Source organism: Aythya marila, assembly GCF_965140915.1.
Source record: "Aythya marila genome assembly, chromosome: 2".
NCBI classification, from domain to species: Eukaryota; Metazoa; Chordata; class Aves; order Anseriformes; family Anatidae; genus Aythya; species Aythya marila.
Genome location: NC_139043.1, coordinates 143,849,150 through 143,870,770, shown reverse-complemented (window position 1 = coordinate 143,870,770; position 21,621 = coordinate 143,849,150). Strand labels below are relative to the sequence as shown.

At 42.2% G+C, this 21,621-nt stretch overlaps 1 protein-coding gene across 2 annotated transcripts in view; it reads right to left on the bottom strand.

The window, feature by feature from the left end:
• DEPTOR (DEP domain containing MTOR interacting protein) overlaps nucleotides 1-21,621 on the bottom strand; it is a 74,950-nt gene that overhangs the window by 27,388 nt on the left and 25,941 nt on the right. For both annotated transcript variants that reach the window (XM_082752732.1, XM_082752731.1), the window contains 3 exons: nucleotides 19,187-19,365; nucleotides 17,019-17,142; nucleotides 10,386-10,564 (listed from right to left, as the gene is read on the bottom strand). In XM_082752732.1, the coding sequence (XP_082608858.1) occupies nucleotides 10,386-10,564; nucleotides 17,019-17,142; nucleotides 19,187-19,365 (482 nt within the window). The remainder of the gene's footprint in view (nucleotides 1-10,385; nucleotides 10,565-17,018; nucleotides 17,143-19,186; nucleotides 19,366-21,621) is intronic.

The following is a 21,621-nucleotide window of genomic DNA, read 5'->3' as shown; positions in this document are numbered from 1 at the left end:
ACATCATCAAATGAAATATCTCACCAAACTTATTGGTGTGACCCATGGTCTTTTTGTTTGTTTGTTTGTTTGAATCATCAGCTTTCTGACTTATTCATGATGTAGGATGAAATGTCAAAATGTCCATGCTGGGACTCTGGGAGTGCATCTGGCATGTTGTGGAAAAAGGGATATCCAGACTACAGATGAGAAGAGGTTGAGGAGGGGGAGACAGGCACCAGTGCAGTCTGTCTCTGACACACTCCTCAGATGGAGATGTCCCTGAGGAAAGCAACTGACACAAGGCACAAGTATGTGACTACTGGACATCAAGCACACACAGAAGTTGGTGTTGTCACACTCTGTGCACGACAGCCGAGAGGTAGCAGAGCAGGCAGTGGTGTTCATTTACCTGCTTCAACAGCCAGCATTTTGCTGAAATCAGCAGAGAAAAGTGGGAGTGAAAACATTTCCAAAGCTGACAGCAGAAAGCTCAGAGGGTTGCACAGACTTGCTCAGGAGGGATTTCTTTAAAGGTAATTCAGAGGTTGTTACCTCGAGTGTTGACTCAGAGCTGCAGCAGATAAACTTGTCGTGGCTGACAAGGCTCGTGCTCCAGGTTCCTGTGCCCCTCGTGGAAGCTGCTCCCTCCAGATGGGGACTGACTGAACTACTTACTCCTCAGTTACCTCACTGCCCTTCACAATGCAGCACAGAAAAGCAAACCCGCACCCATTTCGGTTTCTCTTAAAGTGTCAGGCTGCGGCTGGCAAGTATCAGGACCTGTTTCTATACATGATGAGGGTGATGTTGTAAAGAGGAAGGTGGGGTGATTTTATGGGTTTTTCATTCCAGTTTAATTCACCAGTGCTCATGTGGCAACATGTTCATGTTACGATGTGCACTTTATGAAACAGGGAGAAACTGTACCAAAGAGCACACGGTGGCTGGCAAGCTCCAAAATCATAAAAATGCACAAGGAAAGTTCTGGTCCAAGAGGGAAAGGCAGGAACATTAACTCCAGGTCATGGATGTCAAGTTTGCAGGTACAGTCACAACCCACCAGTCTGATCTCCCACATACACAGGGCACAAAATTTCCCCCAGAAGCAGAACTAAAAAATTACCTTCTAATCTCACAAAAATACAGTTTGCTTTTACTCTGAAGCAGCCTGTAATGTCCGCTTTACTCTTCCCCTCACGAGTTGTCCCAATTACTTTCCCTGCCAGGCAATAAAGGCTTAACTTAAGGTTGAATGTGTTTAGCTTCTAATCTGTGGACTTTATAACACCTTTGTTGGAAAGTTACATAAGGTCTTGTCAGAAACCTTTGTATAGAAGTCTGTGAAGTTATGGAGCCAACTCTCAAACATATCTTTGATCAGCTGAATAAATAATACCCCATAAATTCAGGCTTATTCTTCACACTTCCTCCAGTTCTCCTCAGAGCTTCTTTATCCTTCCTAAAATCTGGATCTCAGAACATGCTCATCGTTATAGCCTCGCTCCCCTTCTCTTACTTACAGTTGTCCTTTTGTACACCTCAGCCTACAGTAATAGTTACTACAACCATACTGTGCTAACACCATAAGCTGGGAACCATTTGTGTAGGTGCCTTGGGTGTCCTTCTTCCCCTGCACAGCATTGCATCATACCAACCAACAGGGCTGGTATTCCCATTTCCTAGGTGTGCTACACTCTATTCAGTTATACGAAAACATACCTCTTTTTGGATACTGACCGACAACAACAGGTTAATTTATACAGTACAATTATTTGTTTACTGCCTCATTTATCCATAGAGTTTGAAAACTTCGTCAGCAAAGCTTTTTCGTCAGCAAAGCTTTTAGATGATCATTCCGTATTTGCTTTACTGTTAAGAAGAGAAAACTCAGTCTATTTATTTTGGCATTTCCCAGACTGTGAACACCTAATGTTGCAGCTTTGGCAGTTCTTGCACCTGGCTGCTTCACAGTTTCTGTCCAAATGTATGAAATATAAACTGCAATGTCCACGCAAATCTTCTTTCAGCTTCCGATTCTGCCATAAAATCCTGGGAACTGCACAGGGCTCAAACAGCCTTTTCTTCTGCAAGGAGACTGATGCACAGCAGAGATAAAAATATTAGCTTTACATTGATTTCATGCAACTGAGGAGGCTTTAGAAAGTACAAAAGCCTATTTTAATAAATGGTGTGACTCATGCCTTAAAAATCGAGCCATTTTCATAACTGGCTCTTTCCCCAAATCCCTCCCACAACCTCAGTTCCCCGTGATTTTTAGGGCTGATAATCTGTGCACATCTCCAGCGTGGTGATTAGTGTTTTCTACCAGCCGAATGCTACAGATCCCCGCAGACCCCAGCTGATCTGCATGTCCCCAGAAACATGAAGCCATCATTCGCCGAGCCCGTGGTTATCTATGGCATGGCTGCTTTGTGTCAGGGAGTGGTGCGAAGGAGACAGAAGTTCCCTGAGGAGCCGATGAGCAGTTCACCTGAAGACAGCAGAAGACAAGATCAAGTGTGTGCTTGTTTGTTTGGGTAAGTGTGTGCGTGTGCTGGGGTTAAGAGGTGAGGTTAGAAAAGCATTAGCAAAGTACACAGAATTCTCAGTGCTGCTGTCAGGTCTTTTCCTACTTGAAGACCCAAGCAGCACTGAACCCTTTCCAGCTGCACACAGCACATTTCCAAGCCCTTCAGTGTAAGACAGCGATCCCAGTTTATCCTTAAGTAGACTATATCTTCATACTGAGGTACTTTGCTCTGTCAAAATAGAGTTAAGCCCAGCCCGAAGCTGCGGGTCCCTTCTGGACCTTCCCCACTACTGGCTGCAGAGGTGTGCCCCTTCCCATAGCACGTCTCAGAAGACCATACCAGTTTTGACCTCTGAAGTGACAGGAATTTACCTCAAAAGAGTTGACATTGTACTGAAAACAAGTAGAGGGTGATGAGAAACTCCTTCAGTGCTATGTGAAGCCCTCAGACCAGCTGTGGGGAGGGACGGGGGCTGCTGGTTGCCCTGAGGGAGGGCATGGCCAGGCCGGCAGGGCTCTGCCGCTCCTCCTGGCATGGCCTCAGCTCCAGCCCCGCGGCCTTTGCTCCCTCACTCCCCTCTCCTAAAAAAAAAAAAAAAAAAAAAAAAAAAACACTGCAAAACAACAGTTCCTTAAAAAAAAAAATAACTTCTCTGCATGGATAGCACACAGCTTGCTGCGCTGAGGAGATCAGCACCTCGGGCTGTTTGCCAGCTTGGTTTCTGCCTCTTGCCAGAAAAGCAGTGGAAGTGCGCGGCCACTTTGGCTCGCGTGGGGCTTGGACAAGCCTGTGGGCTTGGAGGAGAAGGTGAGCTGCTCGTCCTGCAGAGCTTCTTGCTTTCAGCATGTCCTCGCCCCCGCTCAGCGCTGCCACCCCGGTCACACAGCACTACCACTCCTGCCCCACCACTCCTGCTCTCCTACCCTTCACCAGCACACGTGCAGCCTAGGGAGAATAAATGACACTTTAATCTGCACTGGACAATGCTTTTCCCACTCCTCTCAAAGGCTTCCTGTTTTTCTAAAGCTAATCTGGCTTCTGCAAATGCATTTTCATAATGGCACCTATTCAGATTAGTTTCCTTTTACACATTGATGAATTCCACCTGCTTGGGGCTCCCTCCCGTCAAGGCAGAGGGACTACAATGCCCAGTGAGCAGAGAGCCTTCCATCTCTGCCTCCTTGCACCATATAAACATGACACTTGCATTTCCACCTTTTATGAATGCGTATGTGCTGCGTAGACCGCAGATAAGCCCACCTGTGAATGCACTCACCCTGCATTTTAAACTCTTGGCACAGCAGCTGTACTATGTGGGATTGTTTTCACATTTGGATTACGAGGAGTTCGCTGGGAGCAGACAATGGATCTAAGTTTGAACTGCTCCGGTTTCCACTGAGCTTCTTGTATAAAACTGTAAGGCAGATCCTGACACTGAAATAAGAAATCCAGAGAGCTGTTCCAGCTCATTCCAGCAAAGGGCAAAGCCAGTCAGCATGTCCTACAAGTGACAAGTGTCCAGAAAAACACTGGGATAGAGAGAACCATGTCTCCTGAGCTATTGCAATGAAATGCAGTATATTTGTGTAGTGAAAAAACAGTCTAGACAACTTTTATTCTGCCTTCAAAGCATAAGGATTACAATACACAGGTGTCAAAAGTTCCTCGGGAAATGAAATACACTGAGTCTCCTGCTCCTATTAAAGCAGTGTGTTCTGCTCAGTGCATTAGCATTTCATTTTCACTGCCTTAAAATAGGTATGCAGAAAAATGTTTCTAAATACACTTTGTCTTTCCAGTAGGTTTGCAATCTATTTGCAGTCTATTTTCAAATACACACTCCTTATTCTAGAATGAAAAGCCAGTGTTGAATCACACTCATTTCAGCAGCCTTTTCAGTTTGTATATGAGGATTTATCATCTTTAATTTAGCAAGTTTACAGAACACAGCCAACTGCTTTTCTCTGCTTCCAAATAAAGTATGGAAAGTACAGTCTGTGGCAAGGGAAGCAGAAGATGAAAAGGCCCATCTGGGTATCTTTTTTATGTTGCAGCTGTTAAAAACTGAAACCCATTCTCTGACAGAAAAATAGAATTCGGTAGTTAATATGAAAAGGCATGTTCATGTGTTATTTCCCTAATGTATAGACATGTGTGGCTCTTTCCAAAATAAGTAAATAAATAAAATAAATAAATTCCTGCTTTAGACAAAGACAATTACAAGGAGAGCACGATGAAGAGCTGACAGAATAGGAAGCTGGAATATTATACAGTCTTGTGTAAATTTCTTGCTCTCTTACTTTTCTACTGAGGTGAAATCATGAAAAACATGCAAAGTTGTCTGCAGGTTTAGCATAAGCAGCTGAATTACTGTAGGTGAGGTTGCTGTCCATATTCATGGGGACTACCATGGAAAGACTGCCACACAAAAAAAAGCCTCAGTGACACTGCCTGGCATCATCGCAGGAGGAACCTGGTTAATAATAGAAACAAAGTTATGCTGGAGGACTTTGAGGACTAACTAGAGGCTTGTGTTTTACTGAAATAAATCAAGGCACCACCTGTAAAAGTAAAATCTTTTACAGTTTTTAGTACTATAGAATGGCCTATGGGACTATATAGACTGAATGCTTTTTGGACTATACAGAATGAATACTTCAATATCTCCAACAGCTGACATGCTCCAGGTTATTGTTATATTAACAATATAAATGGTATAAAAATCTGTGTGTTAACTTTGGAGGAGGAAATCTACGACCACTTCAGTCAAGGATTTAGGGGATGCTTCAATAACCCTTGTAAATTGCTCACCAAAGTTAGTGTTTCCAAGAAAAGGGTTTCCAAAGAGATATCTCAAATTAAGGAAGAAGTCAATATTTCACATAAATGGCAAATTTTCACTCGTGAAAGAAGAAATGTCAACTAATCATAAGGAATTGAGTATATAAAGTAAATTTAACACCTTGTTACAATTTACAGAAATTTTAGGTGAGAAAGGAACACTTTTCAATAAAAGCAAAAGAAATAAATACATCGTTAGTTATCTAATCTAATTCCACAATCTAAAGAACTTTCAATTGCATCGTATGTCTCGTTTAAAATTAAATGCAGTGATCATCCTGTTCAGGGCAATTCTGCTTCATACAGGTATGCAGTCTTTGCAGAGAAGAGGGAAAGTTAAGTACATGTTTTAGGACTTCTCTGCAGAGACAGGGAGATAGCATGTGTCAATATTTACTGTTCTCATTAAGTCACTACAAAATGTTTGTTTTCATCTCTGGAAGTAATTTGCACAGTGGAGTTGTGCTGATAAAGGATTGATGCTTGAGAGGTGGCAAGCACCTGCTTCTGTGCTGAGCAGAACATGCGCATGCCTTGGGCTCACCAGGTCTAGCCAAGAGCAATTAGCTCAATTAAACTTTTTTAAGCTGAAAGATATTGTAACTGGAGGTTTGGGTAGAGGGGAAGGAGGAAGGACACAGATCATGTCAGGGACATCCTAACACATGTTTTCTATCATTATAAAATCCTAGCACTAATCAGATGTTTCAAGCAAGGTATCTGCTAGCCAGTCACTTGCCAGAGAGATTTTCCCACCCCTCAGTCATTCAGGAAAACAAAGTCCATGTCATTTTCGACACCCATCACAGATGTTCCTCTGCTGGTCTAGGGCTAGGAAGCTTCATCTGGAGCCGCTGTTGACTCATGCAGCAGGTGGGGAGCAGCGGGCAGCGATGTGAAGCACCCCTCGCTGAATCATGCTGCAATCTCTGTTTGGGGAAGGTGCTGGGCAGATGTCAGATCCAGCATGTCAGAGAGGAAATAACACAAAGCACATGTGCTCAAGAGCAAGAAGCAGCTTGGAAAATAGCAACAGTGAAAGAGACAGAATGTGACTTGGCACAAGAGGACGACTGCTGCTGCTCCGCCACGCACCTCTCGCAGGCACACACTGCGCTGCGTGCCCTGCAGGACAAGCACTCTGTATCTGCACACCACAAAATGCTGAAAAGGATTTCAAAATGTGTGGTGGCTGCCACAGAGGAAATGCAAATGCTCATCTTGAGAAGATGCTGAGAATGGATAAGTTACTCTTACTGGTATTAACCAGATTTTTAAAATGGGAAGTGTTTATCCCTCGATTTTCCAGACCTTAAACTTTTCTGCAAGACGTGCAGATGTGTCTTCATCCCCCAGATTCTGTACCCAGACAGTCCTGGAAGGAGGATGAGAGGACTTAATGTGTCAGTGGTTCTCTGCTGCTGGGGCTGTAGGTGCAGGGTAGGTGCTGCAGGAGATGCCATAACCAACTAGCATGTGCCAAAAACGATGCCAGAAAGAGCCCTGTGCATACTCTCATTCCTCCTTGGATATCTCGGTATCTCTGATTTCCAGACTGAGCAAGGGCTGTGCCTGTGTGTGGCTGCTCGTGCTGTCCTCTGTCTACCCCTAGCCCACCCTCACTTTGGTCTGATCTACCCCAGTGCTGGCAGACAGCTTTCTTCACCTCTTGCTGCATGTGAATTTTGACCACAGTAGTTAATCTGTCCCACTCTTTCCCTAGGAAGAAAAACTAGGAAAGATCCGGTCTCCATGGAGGAAATTCTTACCTGTTAATTCTACAAAGCTCTGTGTACCTCACTGTACTAGAAATGGGCTTTCACACAGCTGAGAAACGTGTTCCGTGCCCCTTTTGTCCTTGCTGTTCTTGAACGCACATAGCCCTGTTTATAATTCCTCCCACAGTCATCATTCCTATATTCTGGCAAAGCCCATCAGCGTTCACAATGTAGAATAATAACTACTGGCAATTACCCTGCCAATGCAAGCCATGAAGAAATGCGCAGTGCACAATACACTGCTACCTATAATGGTTTTATTCCACGGTACCTGGGGGCACCAGCCCCTAGGAAAGGACATCTGGCTCCTGTTTGTGAGAACAGCGGTTTGTGGGTTATGGTTTGTATGCGCCCGTGGAATTTCTGAAGGAAGCAATTCAGAACTTAAGCACATTTCATCATTTTCATTTATGGCAGGGGAAATATGCATAGTTATACATGCCCGAAGAGATCAGGAGGATTATTTTTAAACTGAAACCTTTGATGTTTTTACAGCATTTACACAATTCCTCTTAAACCAATGTTTTCCTTTTTAAAATTAGCATCAGTGTTTGTTTCCTGTGTGAAACCTGGTTTGTGTCTGACCAATTAAAGTGAAGACAAATGTGACAGGAAACTGTTTTGAATACAGTACCTCAGCTGCAAAATATAACTTTTCTGAGTAATTGAAATGAAAGTCAGTATCAGTAAAAATAAATCGCGCAATTCGGTTGTGGCTGGAAAATTACTACTGAGACTGGCAACTTGATACAACTATTTCTATTACTTTCTATTGCATTAGGTAAGGCAATAAATACTTAATAAGAATAGTAGAGCAAGGTTTATTTTATTCCACATTGTGCATATCAAATAATACTGCTAGCAAAAGATTGCCTTTAGGGCAGGAAAATATTTCATTCTCTATGCCTGTTCGGTCAAGAGCCTTTCTGCTGGTTCTGCCAACAAGGATGCCAATTAGTGTCAAGTAACATTTTGGTACTGCTGATGCAATGCACAACAAAGGGAACATAGTATGGGGAAATGGACTTGCTGTACTAAGAGATCAAAAATACCACTTTTATTCTGGTAATTGGACCTAGGATTCAGTGAGAGGGAGAACAAGAGAACGCTACTCCTGCTATTTTATGGCTTACATCCCCAGTTTGGTACTGGAAAGTCTCATTTCAAGGTCGCCTGTTAGAGGAAGGTGACATTGTATAAACCTTCAAAACGCACAGATCGTAGCCAGATGCTCAGGTGAATCCCTCACCAGCTGTGTTAATTCAGCTTGCTCCGTCTCCAGTATTCCTAATGCCACCTAGACAAATTGCTTCTGTGCAATCCAGAGGAGAATGAAATCTGTTCAGAAGCGTGCACGAAGCATGTTCACTGGCAGAGATAAATGTCAGGGACATTATTCAGTTTTATTGTACTTCCAGCTTCCCCAGCGGGTCCCACTGATCTGCCTCTGCCCATATAAAAGCAGAATGAGGAAGATGATGGTACCTCAGAGAAAAGGCCACTTCACTCAGCAGTCAGTTCTCAGAATCCCTTTTTGTGGTCACTTCATGAGTTTCAGATCTAACAGAGTGTTTTGCATGTGATGCTGACATCCAAAGAGGATGGGCAGGGGATAAAACTGGCCAGAGCAACCCCAAATGGTAAGCAGGGACAGCATTGCTCAGGAACACTTCCAGAAACCCTGCTTGACAGGGGCAAAACGACTTCCCTGACAATGGCACTGCTGATCATTTGCCATAGTTTAATGAGAACAGTGTTTGATCTGCAATGATCAAACCTGACTTTCTTAGCTTTGCAGAGATTTCAATAGAAAAGTAAATCCAGCTTCACACCATGTATTAAGTTGTGACTATCTTCTCTGCAAAAATGCCAACATCAGCATAAACCTGTCTTTTTTTTTTTCTTTTTTTTTTTTAAAGGGAAGTTTACCATGTGTATAGTACACAGAAGATGCTCAGGTAAAAATAGGAATTAGATCACTGCTGCTATAAAGAGGAGGAGTGGAATATCTTCCCTTCGTCAAGCCCCAAGCAGTTGGCACCCTATAAATCATAGGAAGCACAGGGGTAATTATAGAACTGGAAGCTGATTACTGTAAACATTCAGAAGTAGCTCCTAGTGAGTGGAAACTAAACATAATGCGAGCATGATCACAACCATGGAGGAACCATGCAGGTCACTATGCCCCCAATTTTTTCTCTATTCCTAAAGACTGGGTTATCTCACAAAGCAACAAGCAAGAGAGTCAATCTAGCACCTTGTAGATTAACAGCCTGTTAATACTGTGAATGTTGTTCTCTGTCAGAATTAGTGTTGATTTGACAACACTCTGATCACAAGGATCTGATTACTTTCCTGCTTGCATTGAGCAACACTGCCAGCAGCTTCTGCCAGTAGGTTCTGCCACCTTCAAGCACCTCGTTTGTCACGCTTACAGGCGCTGCTGCTGCCTTTGTGATGGAAAACACCCAGCCAAAGAAGTTCAACCTGCACTGAGAATAGATGATGTCAGCACATGAATTTTTATGTCTTAATGTGGGTTTTAATGCAGGGGTGTTCATTTTGGCACTCTTGGGGCCACAGAGAGAAAAAACTGTCTCCTCCACCCTTAATACAGGGATCTTCTTAGTGAAGGTTCAGCCACAGAGAGCTGGGCCATGACAAAGTGTCAGATTCCTGCCTCAGAGGAGTCAAACCTCCAGGAGCAACACCACAACACTTGAGCTGAAAGCAATACCCTCCTTCTTACCCAAACATACCAGAGTGATTACACAACAGGACCAGGAGGGAAGCTTGTTTTCTGACATCAGATTGTGCTCTGCTCCTGTCCTCAAATACTGTGTCTTCTTGAGATACGAGTAGGAAGATACACAGAAGGTGCCATTTTTCCTCAGAGAATGTAGCTTATTTGTGCTTCGAAGCCCTATCTGATCCTTACAAAGCTATTTACCTCAATTATAATTACTGCTGATAAAAAGTTCTACAAGTTAATTACCCCAAACATAAGAACGTTGTTTTTCATCCATATCCTTACACAGTCATTATACAATCCCAAATTCTAGTTTTTGTCTCTATGTGAGGCAGAATTTTCAGAACTCAGACAAGTTTTGAAAAAGCCACCCTTTTGTTAAACAGCTCCTACCTAAAGTTATCAAGAATTTGGACATACAATGCCTAGAAAGACAACATAACTTTACCTGAAGAAGGCACCACAAAAAGCATATCTGTTGCTACCCAGCAGTAAGTGTCTCACCATGCTGTATAATCCCATGCTCCAAAAGTCTGCGGCCAAGCTGCTCAGCTTCGGTCCTTGTCGTGGCCTCTCCTTCCTGGATGAGCCAGTCAATGAACTCTGATGCCACAAAGGTCCGCTCATACTTGACTCCTTCCTCTTCCCTGGCTTGCAGAAGAGTATTTTCAGAACTCATCAACCTGGTAGGGAAAAAAAATATATATATATATATAGGGAAAATGATGCTTCAAAAAAACAACTCTACATCTGTTCTGGCAAGTCTCACTGATACCAAGCAAACAGATGTGAACCTAACTTATTAAATCTTCTCTCAAGCTATCAATCTAAACTTACTAGGGGAATTACAGCAGCTCAGTCAATAAATGTAGGCTTTATATACCTGTATGAAGTTAAAGCTTTCTCCTGTTCCCTAAAAGAAAACAAGGTTTTTTAGCTTTGCATTTCCCATATTTAGTTATTTAGCTTCCCTAAAAGTTAATGTATAATTGACCTCAAAATAAAATCAGCCTAAAAGCACCAGGTTATAGTTAGTGTGTTCAAAAATTCCTAATTAATTTTTACAGTCAGCAGGACTATGCCCCCAAGTCATTTAGATGGTTTTGAAAACTCTCCCTGTAAGGTTTAAAACAGCTGCAGAAAAATTCAAGGGGAAGGAAAAAAAGGCAGTTCTGTGGTCTGGATGGTGGGTAAATATTTGGCTCCCACCACTCCGCGATGCAGCTGCAGCCAGTGAAATCGTACACCTGGACACATTTTGACATTGGAGATCATCTCTATCTCAGTTTGCCCTGACACAAGAGTTAAGAACATTCGGAGGTGTCTCCAAATCTCTGCACAATTGGCATATGTGCAACTTAAAAACACTAGGAAAATTCTTCTCCATTCAAGGAGCCTAAACAAATGATGCAATATAAAAACAAAAGGAAACAAAAAAAGCCTCAGTATTTTGTTAATGCAAGAATGACGTTGACATTTTGGAGGAGAAGAAATGAGAACCACTCTTTTTTAATACAGAACCGCACTTTTTTGTTGGGAGACTGAGAAACACAGCCTCTTTATTCATTAATTTCATTATTATTTGTAATTATTTACTATAGGCTAAAGGTAAGATTTTCAGAATAACAGTTGAAGAATGGCTTGTTTGAGTTTTTTCCCTTTAAGACTGTAAGTCTCCTGCCTCAGCAGCTATTGGGAAATTAAAGGCACAACTGGACCACAACATAAAAATTCCAAAAGCTTTGAATCTTTCCCCTTCTTGTCAGAAAATTGAATTTCAAATAAACCCATACAAAGGTGATCTCTTTCTTAAACTGCCAGTATGTCCAGAATTGATGGAGATCATGGAAAGTGCAATAAATATATAACATCACCTCCTTTGGGGGCTTCTGAATTCTGAAGTCGGGCATCAGCAATAGAGAACACAGAAGTTTCATTTGAAATTCCAGTGAAGAGGTTTGACGGGACCTGCTCCTTGTTATTTCACCTGAAGGATTTATTCCAGTGACTTTAATGAGAGCTAACCAGAAGCCAGGGCTGACTGGATCTGACTCCAGGCAGCAGATCATCAAACCAGTCAAAGGCTGCTCTGCCATGGCTGCAGCTGAGTGGCAGCTATAACGAACTGCTCCTGTCCGTGTTGGTGTGCCATTACCAACACCTCTGAGCTGAGTAAGGATGAAGAAAGTCAAAATTAGCTGAATTCAGGGATGGGGCCAAAAGCAAGAACGTGTATCATGGGGGACAAGATACTCTTGCAAAGGTTTTATGCTTTTTCATATTTTGATTTCCCTACGTGTGCATGAAGGTTTAGCTCTCTGTCCCACATTAACCACATCTGATTTGGAGAGAGCTCCAAGAGACCACCTTTATGTCTCTCGTTCACCAAGCTTTTTCCCCTTAAGAAATAAAAAGCAAACCAAGAACTCATGTCTTTTATACCATCTGCTGCATGGTTACCCAGAACTGGTTACCCAGGCTCTGCGGGCACCAAATAAAAAATCCTGAGGATTGTGTTAATTGTTCTTTGATGAGCTTATAATTAGTTGACCAGCTCACTGAAGCACCAGATAGAGAGGTCCTTGAAAAAGTGATGCTAATCATTACATTTCTACAGCCACAAAAGAAATCTGGAAAAATATCAAGTGGAAAAACACTCAGCTTGACATTTCACACCCTTCTGCATGTGCCCAGAATAGCACTGCAAAGGATTTGGACTTGTGAACAAACACACACAGCAAATTGACAGTTTTACAAACCCAGAAACAGCAATCCACTGCTAACTGAAGTAAATCACTGTAACGCCGCTGCTGTCAACAAAAGTGTACCAATTTCCACCAGCCAAAACCTGGCCTGTCATTAGCCAAAATTGGAAACTGCCTCTCACTCTTCCACTTTCTGTGTGTTTCAAAAAACACGAGACCATTAATGTCAAAACCTGTTATTTGCTACAACTTGTGTTATCCCACATCAAAGGAACGTATTTAGCCAAACACAAAACATTTCAGAAGATTTTTTTTTTACTTTGTTTTATCTAAATAACTGCACCAAAGGATTAATTGAAATTAACCACTGCTGAGGTAAAATGAAAGTGGTTCAAAGGAAGCAGTCTCAAAATTATCTGAATGATTTCCTGAAATTAAAACCAGAAAATCACACTTTTCACTGTGAAATCTAATTGAAAGTTGAAGTTGAAGTCAATGTCATGAGATGACTCGTAGCTCCTAAAACTGACTGCACCAGAAACACAACAATCCTGCACGCCTGACCTAAACCTATGAGAACTGCAAACATAATAAAAATACGGTGCCTGCACAACTTGAATTTAAAAAAAAAAAAAAAAAAGAAAAAAGAAAAGAAAAAAAGAAACCCAACTATGAAAGGTCTGTGTTGGATTTATGTCAGACTTGCAGGGAGGGTTTTGTTGAACAGGAAACATGCTTATCTTATCCAATCTCTTTGGTCAGTCCTGCAGAGTATGAAAACTGATACCATCCCTGGGTCTAGTGAACTGTTCCAGAACTTTCAGGATGAATTAAAGAAGTAGGGAATCCATCAGGTTTCATCTCTAGTTATAAACCTGAAACTCAAAGCACGTTCACAGGAAGGATTACCAAAGTTTGCACTGATGTGCAGGGTATCTGAGCTGATTGATGATTTTCAGTGCAAATAAAGGGAGGAGACAGAGACTGATTTTAAATCTGCTAATCAGGCATGTTCAACCACCAAAGACATTCACGATAGGTGAGGGAGGTAGTGCCACAGGGAGGAGAGTACAGGGTACAAGGAGCCCTGTGGTCATGCAGAAGGGGGACAGGGAAAGGTTGCTCCTCAGCTTGGGGACAGTCCTGATGGCCCATGGGCACCTACCCCTCTCTGCTGTCTGAATGCTGGAAACTTGCCTAATGCATCCCCTCCTCTGTCCATGCAGCAGGCTGCTGAGCCTCCTAAATCATTTTGCTCCTTTTACCCATCAAGGGCAAAAATCTGCATGAAAGGTGTTGGATAATGTCTGCAGTGTTTGGCAAGGACAAACTACTCCAGCTCCTGAATGTAACCGTACTGCAGCCCTGATGTGATGGGCGGGGAAGGGCAGGAAATAGTATTACAATGCTCGTCTTAAACAAGCAAATCCTAGTGAAGACCAGCTACACCTAAAAAAAATAAGACTGAAAACAAGTAAACCCAAACAGCCAAGGTATGCAGTCTTATCTTCTGTGAATACAAAATATTTCCAACGATGCATGGAGAATTTTTACTAGCTTTGACTGTCACAGACCGGTTTTGAAATGCCATGTATTTTTAAGCTACACTATATTTAGCACTTGGGGCTGGTTCTAAAAGTTTCTGAACCCGTTAGATACGTTGCCTAGGAGCAACCACCTCATGAGGATGAGTTATATTTAGATATAGGTGCTGCTTTGGGTATTAACTCCTTTCCCTTTATAAGCACCATTCTGCTGGTGTAGTGTAGGGCGAACTGGACACTAGAGCTTGGTTTGGGGATGGTTCTCCAAGCAGAGAAATGGGGATGGAAGCAGACACGCTGGCAGACAGAGCTTTTCCTACCATGGCTCATTTCACGCAGGAGACTGTTATCAGCCTCACCAAGAAAAAAAAATAAAATGATTTTGCTCACAGAAGCTAAAAACTGAAAACAAGATTGCAGTCTAGACACACCAATCAACTTCCTATAGCATGGGCTATGCCTGAGGGCAGTCTGTGTTAGAGACTAAAGGAGCAAATGCTCTGCTTCATAAAGCACAGGAGATTTCGGAGATGGGCAGTCCAACTATCTTTCCCAGTGTATCCAGTGAAGGATTTTGCCCAGTGGCATATTTTCTCGTGTTTTACCCGGTTTATTTTTACTTTAATTAGTCACAGCCACAGAAATGAGCAACCTGATTTAGTGGGAGGTGTCCCTGCCCATGGCAGGGGGGTGGAACTGGGTGATCTTTAAGGTCCCTTCCAACCCGAACCATGCTGTGATTCTGTGACCCTAAATTTTACACGGCAGGTGCAACAAAAGGAGTGGCATTTACAGTTGTATTTTTTATATTTCAGATTAACTGCTGTTTCAGCAAATTGCCCTTTGAAGCCTCCTAACCTTGAAGACTGCATTTATCACCAGCTTTTTAACCTGGCTTTGTCCTGACACCTGGTACAGAGTTCAAGTGAAGACACCACAACCCTGGTTTGGGTTAAGCTGTAGAGCTGGCGAGTTGTTCCAAAGGCGCTTCCAACAACACACCCCGTCCCCTGGCAGCACTGAGCAGAGCAGTTGGCAGCCTTCCCTTGTTTTGCTGATCTTTTGCATCTGCCCTCTTGTGCAGGGGAAGCAAAAGGGATAGGCAATGGCACAGCATTTCGGGAAAACCCTGGGACACACCAGCAATAAGGGGCTGTTCAACAGGGGGTCATGACTGTGTTTTTAGCTTTCAGCTTAACATCTTCCTCTGTGCAGTTGCTGATTTATCACAGGAGGGAAACTAAATGACTCCAGCCAGAGGACTCAACGTCTCTCACCAAGAGGGAGTGTGGGCAGGATTGAGCCCAGAGCAATACTTGAAGCTTTTTGGTAAATAACACACCACAACTTTTGTGTTACTTTGCAGCACAAGCCAACATGCATTTTGTTCACTCTGCTTGAAAGTGCCACGTTACAATCCCTACATCCTGAATAAAATGTCATTAATTATAGATCGGGAAGTACGGTTAAGCTGCCTAGTTATTTGACGGAAGTAATCCAGTGGGATATTCAGTATCTCAGCACAATCATTAATTTCAAATCTTAATTAGATGTTCTTGGCTGGGGTTTATTTTTGCAACTGCTTTTAGTATAAGCTCTGATGCAGAAGCTTTGCAGACTGGAACAGTGAAGATTAATTTCACTCATTATTTAAAATCATAAGTCCTGGTGAAGCTGTAGAGATGGAGTTACAAGAAATATGTAGCCACTTGTTCAGTACATTTTGATGTACTAAGGTTTTGGGTCTTGGGATTACAATTTTAGATGACCAATCATCCGGCTGTGGCTCTTTTTTATAAAATAGAGTGAAAGGACTAAAATTTACATTGGGTTCTCACACAGGATGTGTTTACAAACCACAGACAACATAACATAACAAATGCAATTTTGTTTTAAACAAAGCCATAGAATCATAGAAACACAGAATCATTTAGGTTGGAAAAGACCTCTAAGATCATCTTTACCTACCTTTAAACCTAGCACTGCCAAGTCCACCATTAAACCATGTCACTAACCACTACATCTACATTTGAACACCTCCAGGAATGGTGACTCAACTATTTCCCTGGGCAGCCCGTTCCAATGCTCCACAACCATTTCAGTGAAAAAAAAAATCCTAATATCCAACCTAAACCTCCCCTGGTGCAACTTAAGGCCATTTCCTCATCCTATCACTTAGTGCCTGGGAGAAGAGACTGATCCCCATCTCCCTATAGCCTCCCTAAAGGTCATTGTCGAGTGCAATAAGGTCTCCCCTGAACCTCTCTTTCTCTAAGCTAAAAGACCCCAGCTTCCCGAGATGTTCCTCATAAGATTTGTTGTCTAGAACCTTCACCATCTTCATTGCCCTTCTCTGGACTCTCTTGAGCACCTCGATGTCCTTCCTGTAGTGAGGGACCCAAAACTGAACACAGTACTCGAAGTGCGGCCTCACCAGAGCCAAGTACAAGAGGACAATCACTTCCCTGGTCCTGTTGGCCAAAGTATTTCTGATATAAGTCAGGATGCTGTTGGCCTTCCTGGCCACCTGAGCACACTGCTGGCTCATATTCAGCTGGCTATCGACCAATACCCCCAGGTTTCTTTCTGCTGGGCAGCTTTCCACCTTGTAGCACTGCTTGGGGTTGTTGTACCCCAAGTTCAGGACCAGCACGTACCCTCGTTGAACCTCCTACAGTTGGCCTCAGCCCAAAATGCTACAAGTCAACATGGTAGGAAAGAACAAGGGAAATGGGAAAGAGAGAAGGGTTACAAAGTCAAGACACAGGATTATGCAGGCCCATTACTGCTTGATTTGAAAGTCTCTGACTATTCAAATGGATGAACAAGTATCATTTGCCTCCCATGGTACTATTATTGACAGATGATGGATGCTGAATGCAACGTACTTTTCATAGAGCCTTTGTCCTCTCATGAACACCTTCACCTCATTATCCAGCGGAAATGTCCCATCATCTTTTCTGAAGCGGTAGAAGAGTTTGACATCCTTGAATTCTTTATGCTCGTCACAAACTGAAATGTAAAGCGAAAAAAAAAATCTTCATAGGGATGCTAAAGGGCTGAGAATCCATTTAGCAGGTATCACCGGTGAACTACAAAGCAAGCATGAGTGAAGCCTAGCCTCCTGTATTTCTTAGCATACAGCCACACACAGTTCTAATAAATGATAAAAGACTGAAGAAAACTTTCAGACAGGTAACAAAATTTCTAGCTGAGAGGGACTGGTGTTCATCAGTTTCATGACTATTTCTAGGAATAGCAAAAAAAGCATCCTTCTGTTAGATACCTGGAAAACCTTTTGATGTAAACAGTTTGTTTAAAAAGATACCAGTGCAGAGCAACCAGTGATTTAAGGATTGGCAAACTTTCAATTGGCAAACCTAATGTTACTTGTATCATTTAAACAATGCTTTAGGAAAGCTGAGTCTCACTGCAGGAACAGTCAAAATCAAAGGCTTCTGCCCACTTAAAATTGTCTCAATCTCTCTGCCATGCCAGCTAGCAAATAGGAGGTACAACAGGAGCACACTGAGAAAAAATAAATAAGAATTTATAAGAGACCAGCTGATGACAGGTTCCTACAAATGGCAGAAGAGAGCTGCAGCAAGGGCATAAATTAATGGGAAAGCAACCCCAAGCAATGGGCTGTAGCAGAGCTGTCAGCCCACCCACATGGGCTCACGTACAGCAGGAGCTAGTACTGCTTGCACTTGATGCTGGTATTGAATGGATGCTCTGGGCTTCCTGCAGAACCTGATTAAACCTACCTGACTTTGCCCTCTCTCACTTCACTAACGATTTCATTAACTTCAAGCATAATGCATGAAAATTTTCAATAGACACCTGCTTTATGTGTAATAGATACGCACACACACGTATATAATTTGTATGAAAGTTACAGTGTGCTGTTGGATTCTGAGGTAGAAAACATTTAAAGGTTGTTAAAGTTTTAAACAAGCACTCAGAAATAAAATATCTATTGCTCAATTAAATTAAGTCACTCAGGCATCCATGCAACTCTTCACTGACATTTTCTCAATAGAGGATTAAGTAGTCAGATTTGAATACCCTGTAATTACTTTATTCTTTAACTATCTACCGTGAGTCCCAGTTTCCATAACAACCCAGAATTTTAATTTAATACCCAAGCAGAAGCTGTAGAAGAGGCACGCGTTCAGAAAGTGCATTTCTTCCATTAATTAAGGTGTTGTGAATGCACTGCTGATAGCAGCAGTATCCCTGCACACACAATGACCCTTGCATAAAGTCAACAGTCATCTGTTAGCAGCTGCTTTATTTCCTATTAAAAAAGAAACAAATTGTACATTTAGTGCTTTTGAAATAGGCAATGATACTTCAAATAAAGGACTTGAATATTCTTTGTTTTTGTGCTTTCCAGCCTCTTTGTACACTAAAAGGCAACTAAATGCTACCACTGATTTGGTAGCCTCCTTTTCATAAGTGTGAATTGTTATTCAAGACGCTAAATGGAACAGGTCTCAAACAGACAACGAGTTTAGGAGAAAATTAATCAGGGCACAGTCGGACATCTAACTTTCTTGCAGCTGTAGCAGCACAAATGTTTGTGCAGCTGGTGCGAGGAACAGAGCTGGAGAACAAATCCCTGCAAGAAAGACAACCTTTTTTTTTTTTTTTTTTTTTTTTGCTGGCTTATTTTTCAAATGGGATTTTCAGCTGAAAGAGGAGGACAGGGCTGTGAAGAGGAGAGCAGGGAAGGGGGAGCAGCAGACAGCGCCTGATGGTAGCAGCAGAGGGGGCAGGATCCAGCTGAGGATGCCAGGGAGGCAGGGAAGCATCAGCATGGTCTGCAGGGACTTCCCTCCTGTGCCAAAATGGGGAACACAACTCTATATCCTGACTGCCTCTCCATGTCCCTGGGGAAACAGAGGGACTTGTGGAGCAGCACCCTTCAAGCCAAATACCCCATTTCTGGCAAGGAAAGGACCCTACCTGTCCTATTCCTGAGTGGAGAAACAGGAGTGGGATTTCTCTTTGACTTACAACAGCTTTAGCTTAGAAGTGATATTGCACTTACCATGATGGATAATGCTGTGATCCAGTAACTTCTGGACAAGTTTAATTGCTGTCTCTCGGTCTGAGGCCTCCTTATGGTCAATCAGCCAGTCAATCAGCTCTTTGGCAACAAAGCAGTTGGGATACGTCTTGAGGTGGTGCCGCCGGTCCTTAATGACCTTCTCTTCGTGCAATCGGAGCCTGTGGGTCAAAAATCACCCTATGAATCCGCTGCTCAAAGAACCTCTGCTACCAGCAAAACTGGGAAAAGAGCTGAGCCAGTGCGCCCAAGCCTGGCTCACCCTGCAGCTGTTGGACACAAGGGGCAAAGAGCCTTCCACCCATGCTGGCAACCCCCACAAACCAATTGGTACCATTTCAAACCCCACCCTTGGGAAAACTGGCTTTCTGTCCAGTGGAAAAGACCAAAAAAAGAAGAACTGCAGAGCATATGAAGCACATTAAAAGGCTTCCTGTCTGTCAATTAAACTGTCAATAATTTGGAATTAATTTTCCCATGTTGCTGCTAATTTGTTCCATGTCACTCTTTTGTTTTTCACTACCACCGCCATAGACTTTTTTAAACCTCATGCGTTTTTTTAGATGCAGTATCTTCATCAATTGGGTAACTCCATTTTGCCTCCAGCTGCAAAAGTACAGCATTTATGATTTAAAATTCAGTCGCACAGCTGTTTCAACGTAATGTTATCTAGCACAAAAAAGTTGCCCCCTACTCTAAAGAAAAGGAAACCTATTCCTCACTCTGCAAACTCTTGGTAAATGTAATCTGCAAAATTCCCTCATCATAATGCAAGCAAGGAGGCTAGCTGATTTTGAGACACTTAGGTCAGAATGCAAAATCCTGGCTAGGTTAGTAAAGGCCTTTGGGTTTCGCATCTTTGTTTTTAGTCATTTTTTTCCAAACAAATATAATGAGTAACATCTGTGTCAATAAATTAATGGATAGTTGGTTTTTTTTGAAGTTGTTTAGCTTTCTGCTTTCTTGTTTATTTCTTTTTGGTTTTCATTAATAAATTCATTCATCCCATTTTTGCAGTGCCAGGTATGTACACAGCAGCTAGGAAGAAAACATTGAAGCCACAACTCTTGGGCTCCTACCACAAGCAAAAATATTGCCGTTCATTTCCAAGTGCCCTGGGTCCTACCATGTAAATACTCTCACTGACTTCAATGAAGTTCTGAGTGATGCTGCAATAACTGTAGGAGCAACAACTCTATTTTCTTTATGGCACAGCAGGGTGTTAACCAGGGCCACGGGAAACACAGAGTAGGAGTCCAGCCATGAGACCAATTGGCCTCTCAATGTGACTCCAGTGTGAAACAATTATTTCTCTTTAGAATCAAAGAAAGGGAGAAGAGTTGGCTGAAACTGGTGAAGACAGTGTTATTAGGGCAGTAGACAAACTTCTACCTAAAAATAGCAGCAAAGCAATGTTTTCGTTTTGCAGTGTTCAGCCTTGAACTACACTGGAATGTCCAATCCGTGATATGAATTCAAAGCCAGCTTCTGGAAGCATTAAAAAACGAATACTTTTTTTATTAAAAACATTAATAAATCAGATTAGTATTCTGGAAAGAAATACTGGTAAATATCACATGCATTGTGAAAATCTCTGAGCTAAAATATCTTTGCTTAAAGCATATTTTCCAGATGTGCTCTAGCAGCTGTTGCCATACTTCGAAAGAAAAGCCCACACAGCTCTAATTATAGAACATGCAATTATCAGTATTTCTGACTGTGCTTTACTTTCAAAACATATTTCGGGTTTTGCTAATGTTCATCAAGTCTTATGCTGCACAATGCTCTAGAAGAACAAAGATATGGAAAGGGCATATAATACATAGGTAGACAGCTCAACCCACCTCTCAGTCAAGTCTTACTGAATGGTGTTCATCTGATACAAAAGGGAACCCCGGTTCTATGAAATCCTTTGTACAAGCTCCATGCTGGGGTGTGCCAAGAGGGGTACGGTATTCTGTAAACAGGCCAGGAGCCAAGAGCACCAAAACCGAGTACTTGTGTCTTAAATTCTGGCTGAAGGCTTCCCTGCACTTGGTAGTCTCACGTATTTTAAGTTCTTTGTCCTGTCAAAAGATATGGGGTCCTTCTACAGCCTTCTTTCTTACTCAGAGCATTATAGGGTTTCTCTCAATAACCTTTTGCTTATATTCATGTAACTCGTAGAAATTTCATTATCTTAACTGTCTCCACCCACTGGCTAAAGTGGATCCAAATTTGCTAAGAGGTTACAAAGTCATCAAGTCAAACAGAACATTATCACATAAAAGCTTCAAAAAAAAAAAAAGAAAAAAATCTTTATGTACAATTTCCAAATGAAAGTGGGAACTTACTCTGCAGTGTATAGCCATCGTGTGCATACTGAATTATTTCCAGCTAATTTATTTGAAATAAAGAACAAAAAGAGAATTTGTTTT